Here is a 13,027-nt window from a genome sequence, read left to right on the forward strand (position 1 = left end):
GTGTGTGTGTGTGTGTGTGTGTGTGTGTGTGTGTGTGTGTGTGTGTGAGAGAGAGAGAGAGAGAGATTATATGTGTGTGTATATGTGTATAGTGAAAAGAGTATAATGGTTTTCGCCCATTTACACTTCCCATTAGCATTTATCACTCTCTTGGCTTATCATTAGTCTCCTTGTTTGCTTGTCTCTTTCTCTCCCTCTCTCTCTCTCTGGACATTGTCTCCATGTGCTGTACTCACTCCCACCCAAACACAGCCCCATCCCATTACTAAAAGGTAACACAGAAAATTAAAGCTCATGGTGTAGATGGTAACATATTTACATGGATAAAAGATTGGCTAGCTAACTGGCATAAATGAGGGGTTTTTTTTGGCTAGCAAATGTAACAAGTGGTATGCCAAAAGGATCAGTTTGAGGCCTCACATTTTTACAATTTATATCAATAACTTAGACGAAGGAACCAAAGGGATGGGGTTACTAAATTTGATGGTGACACAAAGAAAGCAAAAGAAATAAGCCTTGAAGAAGGTGCGAGGACACGACAAAGGGATAGCTCGTTAAGTGAGTAGGAAAAGATCTGTCAAATGGAACATAATGTGGGCAACAGTGAAACTGTCCATTTTGGCAGGAAGAATAAAACAATGTGACATGACGAGAAACTGCAAAGCTCCGAGATGCGGAGGGATCTGGATGTCCTTCACAAAAGGTTAGTATACAGGTACAACAAGTAATTAGGAGAGCTAATAGAATGTTACAGTTTATTGCGAGGAGAGATGAATACCAAAATAGGAAGGTTATACTTCAGTCATACAGGGCATTAGTGAAACTACAGCTTGACTACTGTGTACAATATTGGTTTCCTTATTTAAGGAAGAGCGTAAACAAGTTCAAAGTGTATATTTTTCAAAGATGTTTATAAGAATAATATTTGAAAAGGGCTGGTTGACTTATGAGGAATGACTAGACAGGCTATGCTTATAGCCATTGGAGTTTTTAAGGATGAGGAGTGATTTGGTGAAACATATCGGATCCTGAGGGATCTTGACAAGTTGGATGTGGAAAGGATATTTCCTCTTGTGGGAGAATCTAGAATTTGAGTCACTGTTTCAAAATAAGGGGTTATCTAATTAAGACAGGGATTAGGATATTTTTTGAATTCAGACGGTCATGAGTTTTTGAACTCTTCTTCAAAAGGTGATAAAAGTAGATTGTTTGAATATTTTCAAGGCAGAAATAGATAGGTTATAGGAGGGCAAGGGAAAAGTTGTCAGGACCGGATGGAAAATTGGATTTGAGGTTACAATCAAATCAATAGGGATCTTATAAAACGGTGAAGCAGACTTTGGGGGCCAAATGGTCAACTTCAGCTCCTGACTCCTATTTGTATGTAAAAGCAGAGATGATTCAGAACTCGTCAAAAATTGATTACCTTAAAAAGTAAAGGAAAACTTATGGAAAGCCCTGGGCAATTTTTGGTAAAGATAATGAGTTCCTGAGTAGAATATTTGGTGGAATGGACTGAATAGCATCTGACTTGACACTTAACTTGGTTTTCAAATGGCTCAAGATTTCCTCTTGCTATTCTCACAACGTTCCCTTCTCTCAAGGTTTCTTGATCCCACCCTCAACCCATCCCTGCTCTGCCAGACTTCCCTTTCCATATCCAATTCCCACTCTGTCCCCTCCTCTCTTTGGTTTTCCATCTCTTTGTTCCATTCACACCATCTCTCTGCTCCCACACATTTACCCCAGGTTTTCTCTTTTAGTCTCTTATTCCCATCCTATTTCCTTTCGCTTAGGTTTTACATTCCAGTAACTCCTTCTCACCCTCTTCCTAAGATTGTCCTTTCAATTATCCCATTCTTAAACTCACCTGGGTCTCTTCACTCTCATGTTCTCTTCCCTGCCTTGTCCTAGCTCTACTTCCTCCTTTCTTAGGCATTCCTTCCTGCATTTCATACTTGTTCCATTAAGTTCTATTACTTCACTTCCCAGCTTCTAGTTATTAGAACAACTACATAACCATTGATATGATACAGCAGAGAAGAAGGCCATTCTGTCCATTTTGTCAATGCTAACACAAAGACATCTAAGTGCCCTTTCCAATCCCAACCTCCTGCATACAGTCCAAAGCCCTATAGCTTATAGCGCTTAAGGTGCAGATCCAGGTACTTTTTTTAAAAACAGAGTTTAGTGTCGCTGTCTCCTCCACCAACTCAGGCAGCAAAGTCCAGTCACCCAATACCCTGCACGTAAAAAAGTTTCTCCTCACTAATCCTTCTGGCACTAAGTTGAATCTAATGACCTCTGGTTTTTGAACACTCTGCCAAGGGAAACAGGTTCCCCTTGTCTACTCTATCTCTACCCCCCACAATTTTGTATACCTCAATCATGTCACGCCTTCTCTGTTTTAAGGAAAACAACTTCAACCTCTCCAATCTCTCCTCATTTTACAATTCTCCAGTCCTGGTAATATTCTAGCAAATCTTCTCTGCATTCTCTCTGGAGCAGTTATGTCCTTCCCCACCAACCTATGTATATTGTGTTGGAGCTTACAGCTATCCTCCTCCATATGGCCGATTTTTGTGTCATCTGCAAATTTCCTAATTATGTCCCACATGTTCAAGTCCAAATTATTAACGAACAAAATTAACAGCAGGGTCCCAACGCCAAGCCCTGCAGAACACCACTTGAAAGAGCTTTCCATTCAGAAGGGCTGCCATTAATCATTACCCTTGTTTCTTATTGCTAAGCCAACTTTGGATCCAATTTGACACTGCCCTATATCACATGGGCTTTTACTTTTTTGACCATATGGGACTTTGTCAAATGCCTTACTAAAATCCATGTAGATAACATGCACTGCACTACCCTCACTGATCCACTTTGTCACTTCCTCACAGAATTCAAACAAATTTGTAAGGCATGACCTTCTCTTATTGCATCAGGAAAAAATTTAATCACAATAACCGAACACATTAATTGCACAAGTTAGCTGTGGTTAATCATTGTATTATCAATGGTTTACTTTACCTGCACAGATGTGATGGATGCAGTGTGGCCCTGCAAAACAGCCAAAGGTGCGCATGTCCGAAGGCACCAAACCCGGATGATTTTATCACAGCTGCCTGCAGCAATCATAGTATTTTCATAGTTTACTGCCATGTCTGAGATTTCAGCAGAATGTCCTCGCAAAGTTGCCAGCAGCCTGCCATCATCGGTTGTCCAGATCTTCACCAGACAATCATCAGATCCCTGTATATCAAGTTGGAAGATTATCAATGTTTAGCTTGATGATCCCTATTAGTAATAGCTACTTTATCAGACAGACTTATTTACTAGGTTTCCATTCACAAGACTACACACATATATGCGTTATATACATACATATTATGTTCATTAATGTCTTGACTTTAAAATTCACATCATTTTCAAATCCCTCTATGGTCTCACCTTTCCCTATCTCTGGAATTTTCACTAGCCCCACTGCCTTCCAAGCTTTCTGCACCTATACAAGTGGCTTTCTGAGAATCCCAATTTGATTGACAGCTTTTCCTCCACTTATTTGGATCTTAGGTTCTGAAAGTTCCTTCCTAAATATATCTATCTCTCATTCTTCATTTTAAGATTCACCTTAGAAACAACATTTTTGACCATCTATCCCAATATCCATTTATGTAGCTTGGCATCAGATTTGGCTTTGTAACAATCCTATGAATTTCGTTGGAAAACTTTATCATATTAAGGGGACCAGATAATACAGGTTGAGTTTATTACTGACCAGAATACAGAATTGATGGTAGTCACCTGGTAAAGTGCTATGGTCATTTTCAAAACAGGAAACATTTTAACAAATTTTCCAATGTAATATCACAAAAAAATTCTCAAAAATCCATAAGAATGTGCAGTAATTTTATTTATCATTCCTGTGATAAAAGCAGTATATTACATTGGCTACAGCAGCTGTTACACTGGAGGTATAAACACCTATTGTCAGAAAAGAAATCAAATAATTTAATCTTCAGTACAATGCGATATCCTGATTGATGAAATGAGCAAACAAATTGTCTCAAAACTTATCTTCTTAAAAGTCATTCATGGGCATTATTTACTGCTCAGCCCTAATTGTCCAGAGGGCAGTTAAGAATGGTCTGTTTGTGGGTCTATATGTAGGTCAGATGAGAGGTCTCCTTCCCTTAAAGATATGTGTGCACCAGATGGGTTTTTACAATAATGGCCAGTGGTTACATGGTCACCATTAGGCTAACTTTTTATTACTGCTCTTTCACTGAATTGAAATGTCACCATCTATCTCAGTGGGATTCAAACCCATGTCCCCAAAATATGAGTCTGGAGTTCTGGATTACTATTCCAGTGAAATTACCACTCACTACCACCTCCCCTACACACACTATCTGGACTAACCTCATCTATTTGATAACACAAAATCTGAGAACACATCTTCACATGAAATGTGAAATGGACTTTTATCAGTAGCACACAGCCTAGTTATAATGCAGCTGTAACAATAAACTCTAAATACAAAATTATGAGATTATTTTAACATCAATAGACCTCACTTCACCAAATTCAAAATGCACAGGATGGAGACAACCCATTAAGGGATGCAGGAATGCTGTGGATTTAGAAATCCGAGGGTTGTAAATTATGATAAATTCAGATAAATATGCGATTGTAGTTGCTCTATACATTTTTTAGAGCCTCTGACTTTACTGAGATAAAGAAGAGTTTAAATAATTTAGATTTCTGTAGAGCTCCTCTTGTTCAAGGAAATATTTTAGTGTTTCACAGAGAAAAAGACATCACACATAAAAGGAGGAACACTAGTCAGGGGAAGCAAAAGGATAATGGAAGGGTTTTGGCAGGGTTGGAAGATGGTGATAGTGGGAAAAGTACTGTCAAACAGAATTGTTTCTTAGGAGCTGTTTTGAAAGTCAGAATCCAGTGGCAGGAAGGGGAACATGTGCTAGTGAGTTCCAGACAAAGAGATCATGATGTTAATCAAGCAACTGCCAACTGGATGCAACAAGGAGTTTTTTTTAATGTTTAGGTTTATTTGTTTATGCACTATGGACATTGCTGGCTAAGGCAACACTTACTGTCAATCCCTAACTTCCCTGGTCCCTGATTTATCTGGTCTCTGTTATTTTTTCAATCTTCGGTATAGTTGTGCACTGTGATCTTTGCACCTTCAATTGTATGCTCCTCCTGTAGAATGTGGGAGGTAAGGGTCACCACTAGTGTCCCCACTGACTTCATCTGCGGGAACTGCACCCAACTCCAGCTCCTCAGAAACCGTGTTAGGGAACTGGAGCTGGAGCTGGATGAACTTCGGATCATTCGGGAGGCTGAGGGGGTAATTGAGAGGAGTTACGGGGAGATAGTAACACCTCAGGTACAGGAAAAAAGTAGATGGGTTACAGTCAGGGGACGGAAAGGGAACAGGCAGACAATGCAGGGATCCCCTGTGGCCATTCCCCTCAAAAACAAGTATACCGTTTTGGATACTGTTGGGGGGGGGGACTTACCAGGGGTAAGCCATGGGGTACAGGTCTCTGGCACAGAGTCTGTCCCTGTTGCTCAGAAGGGAAGGGGGAAGAGGAGGAGAGCATTAGTCATTGGGGACTCCATAGTTAGGGAGACAGATAGGAGATTCTGTGGGAACGAGAGAGACTCGCGGTTGGTGTGTTGCCTCCCAGGTGCCAGGGTCCGTGATGTCTCGGATCGTGTTTTCGGGATCCTTAAGGGGGAGGGGGAGCAGCCCCAAGTCGTGGTCCACATAGGCACCAACGACATAGGTAGGAAAAGAGATGGGGACGTAAGGCAGAAATTCAAGGAGCTAGGGTGGAAGCTTAGAGCTAGAACAAACAGAGTTGTTATCTCTGGTTTGTTACCCGTGCCACGTGCTAGCGAGGCGAGGAATAGGGAGAGAGAGCAGTTGAACACGTGGCTACAGGGATGGTGCAGGAGGGAGGGATTCAGATACCTGGATAATTTGGGCTCATTCTGGGGTAGGTGGGACCTCTACAAACGGGATGGTCTACACCTGAACCAGAGGGGTACCAATATCCTGGGGGGCAAATTTGCTAATGCTCTTCGGGAGGGTTTAAACTAATTCAACAGGGGAATGGGAACCTGAATTGTAGCTCCAGTGTACAGGAGGTTGAGAGTAGTGAGGTCATAAATAAGGTTTCAAGGTCGCAGGAGTGTACCGGCAGGCAGGAAGGTGGTTTGAAGTGTGTCTACTTCAATGCCAGGAGCATCCGGAATAAGGTGGGTGAACTTGCAGCATGGGTTGGTACCTGGGACTTCGATGTTGTGGCCATTTCGGAGACATGGATAGAGCAGGGACAGGAATGGTTGTTGCAGGTTCCGGGGTTTAGATGTTTCAGTAAGATCAGGGAAGGTGGTAGAAGAGGGGGAGGTGTGGCATTGTTAGTCAAGGACAGTATTACGGTGGCAGAAAGGACGTTTGATGACAACTCGTCTACTGAGGTAGTATGGGCTGAGGTTAGAACCAGGAAAGGAGAGGTCACCCTGTTGGGAGTTTTCTATAGGCCTCCGAAAAGTTCCAGAGATGTAGAGGAAAAGATTGCAAAGATGATTCTGGATAGGAGCGAAAGTAACAGGGTAGTTGTTATGGGGGACTTTAACTTTCCAAATATTGACTGGAAACGCTATAGTTCGAGTACTTCAGATGGGTCAGTTTTTGTCCAATGTGTGCAGGAGGGTTTCCTGACACAGTATGTAGATAGACCAACAAGAGGCGAGGCCACATTGGATTTGGTACTGGGTAATGAACCAGGCCAAGTGTTAGATTTGGAGGTAGGTGAGCACTTTGGTGATAGTGACCATTATTCGGTTACGTTTACTTTAGCGATGGAAAGGGATCGGTATATACCGCAGGGCAAGAGTTATAGCTGGGGGAAAGGCAATTATGAGGCGATGAGGCAAGATTTAGGATGCATAGGATGGAGAAGGAAACTGCAGGGGCTGGGCACAATTGAAATGTGGAGCTTGTTCAAGGAACAGCTACTGCGTGTCCTTGAGAAGTATGTACCTGTCAGGCAGGGAGGAAGTGGTCGAGCGAGGGAACCGTGGTTTACTAAAGAAGTTGAATCTCTTGTCAAGAGGAAGAAGGAGGCTTGTGTAGAGATGAGGCGTGAAGGCTCAGTTAGGGCGCTTGAGAGTTACAAGTTAGCCAGGAAGGACCTAAAGAGAGAGCTAAGAAGAGCCAGGAGGGAACATGAGAAGTCTTTAGCAGGTAGGATCAAGGAAAACCCTAAAGCTTTCTATAGGTATGTCAGGAATAAAAGAATGACTAGAGTAAGATTGGGGCCGGTCAAGGACAGTAGTGGGAAGTTGTGCACGGAGTCCGAAGAGATAGGAGAGGTGCTAAATGAATATTTTTCGTCAGTATTCACACAGGAAAAAGACAATGTAGTCGAGGAGAATACTGAGATACAGTCTATTAGACTAGACGGGATTGAGGTTCATAAGGAGGAGGTGTTAGCAATTCTGGAAGGTGTGAAAATAGATAAGTCCCCTGGGCCAGATGGGACTTATCCTAGGATTCTCTGGGAAGCTAGAGAGGAGATTGCAGAGCCTTTGGCTTTGATCTTTATGTCGTCATTGTCTTCAGGAATAGTGCCAGAAGACTGGAGACTAGCAAATGTTGTCCCCTTGTTGAAGAAGGGGAGTAGAGACAACCCTGGTAATTATAGACCAGTGAGCCTTACTTCGGTTGTGGGTAAAGTGTTGGAAAGGATTATAAGAGATAGGATTTATAATCATCTAGAAAGGAATAATTTGATTAGGGATAGTCAACACGGTTTTGTGAAGGGTAGGTCGTGCTTCACAAACCTTATTGAGTTCTTCGAGAAGGTGACCAAACAGGTGGATGAGGGTAAAGCGGTTGATGTGGTGTATTTGGATTTCAGTAAAGCGTTTGATAAGGTTCCCCACGGTAGGCTATTGCAGAGAATATGGAGGCATGGGATTGAGGGTGATTTAGTGGTTTGGATCAGAAATTGGCTAGCTGTAAGAAGACAGAGGGTGGTGGTTGATGGGAAATGTTCATCCTGGAGTTCAGTTACGAGTGGTGTACCTCAAGGATCTGTTTTGGGGCCACTGCTGTTTGTCATTTTTATAAACGACCTGGATGAGGGTGTAGAAGGATGGGTTAGTAAATTTGCAGATGACACCAAAGTTGGTGGAGTTGTGGATAGTGCGGAAGGATGTTGCAGGTTACAGAGGGACATAGATAAGCTGCAGAGCTGGGCTGAGAGGTGGCAAATGGAGTTTAATGCGGAAAAGTGTGAGGTAATTCACTTTGGAAGGAGTTACAGGAATACAGAGTACTGGGCTAATGGTAAGATTCTTGGTAGTGTGGATGAGCAGAAAGATCTCGGTGTCCATGTGCATAGATCACTGAAAGTTGCCACCCAGGTTGATAGCGTTGTTAAGAAGGCATACAGTATGTTAGGTTTTATTGGTAGAGGGATTGAGTTTTGGAGCCATGAGGTCACGTTGCAGCTGTACAAAACTCTGGTGTGGCCGCACTTGGAGTATTGCGTACAGTTCTGGTCACCGCATTATAGGAAGGATGTGGAAGCATTGGAAAGGGTGCAGAGGAGATTTACCAGGATGTTGCCTGGTATGGAGGGAAGGTCTTATGAGGAAAGGCTGAGGGTCTTGAGGCTGTTTTCGTTAGAGAGAAAAAGGTTAAGAGATGACTTGATAGAGACATACAAGATGATCAGAGGATTAGATAGGGTGGACAGTGGGAGCCTTTTTCCTCGGATGGTGATGGCTAGCGCGAGGGGACATAGCTTTAAATTGAGGGGTGATAGACATAGGACAGATGTCAGAGGTAGGTTCTTTACTCAGAGAGTAGTAAGGGCGTGGAATGCTCTGCCTGCAAAAATAGTAGACTCGCCCACTTTAAGGGCATTTAAATGGTCATTGGATAAACATATGGATGATAATGGAATAGTTTAGGTTAGATGGGCTTCAGATTGGTTTCACAGGTCGGCGCAACATCGAGGGCCGAAGGGCCTGTACTGCGCTGTAATGTTCTATGTTCACCTGGACTTTGCAATTAATTTAAAAAATTAGATTACCTCTTCATAGTCAGTATTTCCATACTCACATAGAAATTACAATATAGAAATCAGCTATGCATCAAATCAGTCCGAGTAGATTTTCATCCTCCAGATGAGCAAACTGTTCAATTCAAATTTAACCACACAGTTCACCAAGCCTCTGTCTCTTTTCTCTGTGTGGACTGTTCCCAGTGAATTAAGACCCACAAAAAGTATGTGTCTTTTTAAACTAAAACATTCTTATCCCTACACATAATTGAATGTTAGGAAAGACGATTAGCTTTCATGTGCATGCTAAAAGCAGCATTCTGAACAATAGCTATGCTGTTAGAAACAGGAGGTCTGGACTAATTGATTAAAATGCTCACTGTACGCACAGCCAAAATGACAAAACCAATAATTTTTGCTACTTTGAAAATCCATGATATATTTTGCTAAACTATCAGATACCACAGCACCTTAGTCCAAGTTACATTTTCATTCCTATGTATTGAACTATTTAAGAAGCCAAAGCGTACTATGGTCTATTTCTATTAAATCAAAGTACATATGTATTTGAAAAAAGTCAAATTATTTAGTCATCTGAACTAAATTTAAATGGCAGCAGAGGAGCTATTTGAACATCATCCATTCAAGCCAATACATAATTCAAAGTAAGTTACTGTCAACAAAGAACAGATAATACTTATATTCATATCAAAATAGAACAGTATTTATCCAAAGTTGAGCCCCAATATACATGTGTACACACACATATACACCATTCAATTGCATCCACCAGATCTGATACCTACCTCCATATATCCTTTGAGCCTCAAATAATATGTAATTTACTTACTTTTGTTACACCAATTTGTACTTGAGTTCATTTGGGAGCACAAGCAAGATCTAGAGACCTATTGTATAGGCCCGAGTAATAGTTGACCTTGTGTTACAGTCGATACCCAATCTGTAGTCAAAAAATCCAAAATTCTTTGCACTTCACACTTGCTCACCACTGAAGTCAATCTCACCCTCGTGCAAACCTACTTGAATGATTCTCCCCCAGCCTATAACACACAGCTTGTCAATCAAAACAGTTCAGCTATGTGATTGATATCCCACCCCACTGCCTGCGCCAGCAAAAAGCGGATCTGTCAGAGCAAGCATTTGCATCTGGGTCCAGTTCACCATTCGTAATGATCTGGGTAGTCGTCCTCACTCTGTGAAAATCCAGCCATGTGTCTTCAGCAATTTGGACTTTACACTTCAGAATTCCATCCCTAAAACCTCATTTTTCTATTCACTTGAGGGTCGCTTTAAACATAAATCTGACCAAGTTTTTAAATATATGTTCTAATATTTTTGCTGATTTTTTATATGATTATGCCTCTGGGAAGCACTTAGATGTTTTATATGTTATAAGCACTTCATAATGGAAAATTGAAACACCTTGTCATACTTTACTCTGTAAAAAGTGATAAATAAATGCAGATTGCTTATTGTTTTTGAATTGCCCACTTTCATGCCTACACTGGATCTTATCATCATATATGAGGAACAATGAACAAGGAAGGAATCCCAACACTCAAGGCACATTATCAAATCAACCTAAGAAATAAATGCGATTCCATCCACTGAACAGAAGCATTGCCATGCTGAAAGTATTTGATATTCCTCACAAGAGTTTAAAGATTAACATACAATAAGTTAAATATCTCTTATTTATTGCTGTTACCTATTCTCTATAACTTATAAAATATATAAGCCTGACAATTCATCATGTTATTTTTGTAATTGTTTGCTTCCTATTTTATCTAGATGCTAGTTGTGCTCAGCTTGACTTGCAGAATTGTGAAGATGATCTGTGTTCTACAATAATGGTGGTCTTGGATATTTCTCAGTAAAGCCATCAAAGTTGCGAAGCAAGTCATGAGATTTGCATAATAAATCTTGGAAGCAATGGAAATCATTCCTGTTTTTATGATATTCAGTAAAGTACATTTTAGAAAAAAAAATCTATCTCGGTACAGAATTTAAAATGACTCGCAGCTTCATAACTGGCCTTACAGCTAACATGGAAGAAATCTGATGGCATACCTATTGACCAAACCAACTTCAATATATATAACTGCTTAAGACATTTTTTTACTAATGCATTCAAATAAACTAAAATTTATTAGTAGATTCTTAAATCTGTAAGCAGACAGTGTCATTAATAAAAATGTTTTACTTATTGCTTTAAAGTGCTTTATAAACTTGGACTTAGAAAATGAAGAGAAAAGAAATCAGCCAAGGTTTTCACTCCTGACCATTACTTCTGCTATGCAGTGTCCATTAATGTATGATGAGGAATACTGTAGTCTGCACAAGTTAATCCACTTGATGCCCCCATTACCCTATGGCAGCCGAGTATTTTGCTCAGCCTTTCTTTCTCAGGCTTAACTACGAGTGACTGCTTAAGCAAGATGCTATGCTTCCTTCAAAAGAACAAGCAAAAACGACTGAATGGGGGAAACTGAAAAATGATTAATAAACATATGTCAGCATGAAATGGTACCCAAACATTTATTATGTCAATTGGCAATGTAGAAGATTGTGGCTTCAAATGTGCAAGATAACACACAAAACATTGCTATTTCAAATAGTCCCCATACATGCTAAAGATTTAGGTTCCTTGGAAGGTGCATTGAAATGATGAATCCAATTCTTTATTATAAGGATAAGTAATAACTGATTTACTGTAAGTAAACACACAAGAAATCCTTTGAAATTAAGAGTCAGAACAATTCAGTTAGATAGTTTTCTTAGTTCAGACTGGGATATCAGGGCGAGAGGTCATCCCTATAAATTTAGTCAGTCAGATTCTCAAAAAATGCTTCTTTCGACAAGACAGCCACTACTCCTTTGAACATACTGCCAGAGATAAATATGAACCTTTACATTCCTTTAAAGGGGAACTTGGCAAGTTTCTGAGACAGGACAATATAACCCCAACAGGGGAGTGGATTTGTTGTTAGATGTAATTATTCTGAGTGATGGGCTACTGCAGTCTAGGGAGTTTCTTGATTTTCCTTAGGAAGTAAGAAAGGAATTTACTGAACTTTTGCTGAATTGACAGCTTTTTTCCATCTCCTAATAATGGATTGGATAACTACATTACCACGGCTGCATTGCTGACTAGAGATGGGCTTTCTTTTCTCTTTTTTAGACCTTCATACTAATCACTGTACAGTTTTCACTCTTTTATACTTCCATTTCTTTTCAAGTGGAAGGATAAAACATGTTTGCTAAAATCTAGTTCTCCAATTAAACCCAATTAAGCACAACTGAAACAATATAGTTTGTTGAAGCTTTTTGACTTGCTCTCTTCAGGACAATTTGCAATACCAGTTCAAGGGGAAAACAATATTCATATTGCATGAGAGAATAGTACTGATTGTTTGGAAGTGGACTCTAGTAGAGGTGTTGGTACAGTGAATGCAATAAGTGATGATTGACAGTAACTGCCAGGCTTTGTTTAAATCTCAAACCAGGCAAATTGACTCTGGTTTGGTGAGGGATCTGCCCTGAGAAAGGAGCCAGTGAACTCAGATATCTTGTTGAGTTGAAACAGGCACAGTACATCGTGAGGGGCATGGAAAGGGTGAACAACCAAGGTCTTTTTCCCAGGGTAGTGGAGTTCAAAACTTGAAGGCATCGGTTTAGGGTGCGAGAGGAAAGATATAAAAGGGACCTGAGAGGCAACTGTTTCAGGCAGAGGGTGGTGCGTGTATGGAATGAGCTGCCACAGGAAGTGGTGGAGGATGGTACAATTACGACATTTAAAAGGCATCTCGATATGTGCATTAATAGGAAGGATTGAGAGAGATTTGGGCCAAATGCTGGCAAATGGGAGTAGATTAATTTAGGATGTCTGTTCGGCA

At 40.7% G+C, this 13,027-nt stretch overlaps 1 protein-coding gene across 1 annotated transcript in view; it reads right to left on the bottom strand.

Annotated features, from left to right (window-relative positions):
- LOC109928206 (pleckstrin homology domain interacting protein) overlaps window positions 1–13,027 on the bottom strand; it is a 183,896-nt gene that overhangs the window by 117,335 nt on the left and 53,534 nt on the right. Inside the window, exon 8 of the mRNA XM_048596719.1 lies at window positions 3,031–3,252. Within this exon, the coding sequence (XP_048452676.1) occupies window positions 3,031–3,252 (222 nt within the window). The remainder of the gene's footprint in view (window positions 1–3,030; window positions 3,253–13,027) is intronic.

This window comes from Rhincodon typus, chromosome 5 (assembly GCF_021869965.1).
Source record: "Rhincodon typus isolate 14 chromosome 5, sRhiTyp1.1, whole genome shotgun sequence".
NCBI lineage: Eukaryota > Metazoa > Chordata > Chondrichthyes > Orectolobiformes > Rhincodontidae > Rhincodon > Rhincodon typus.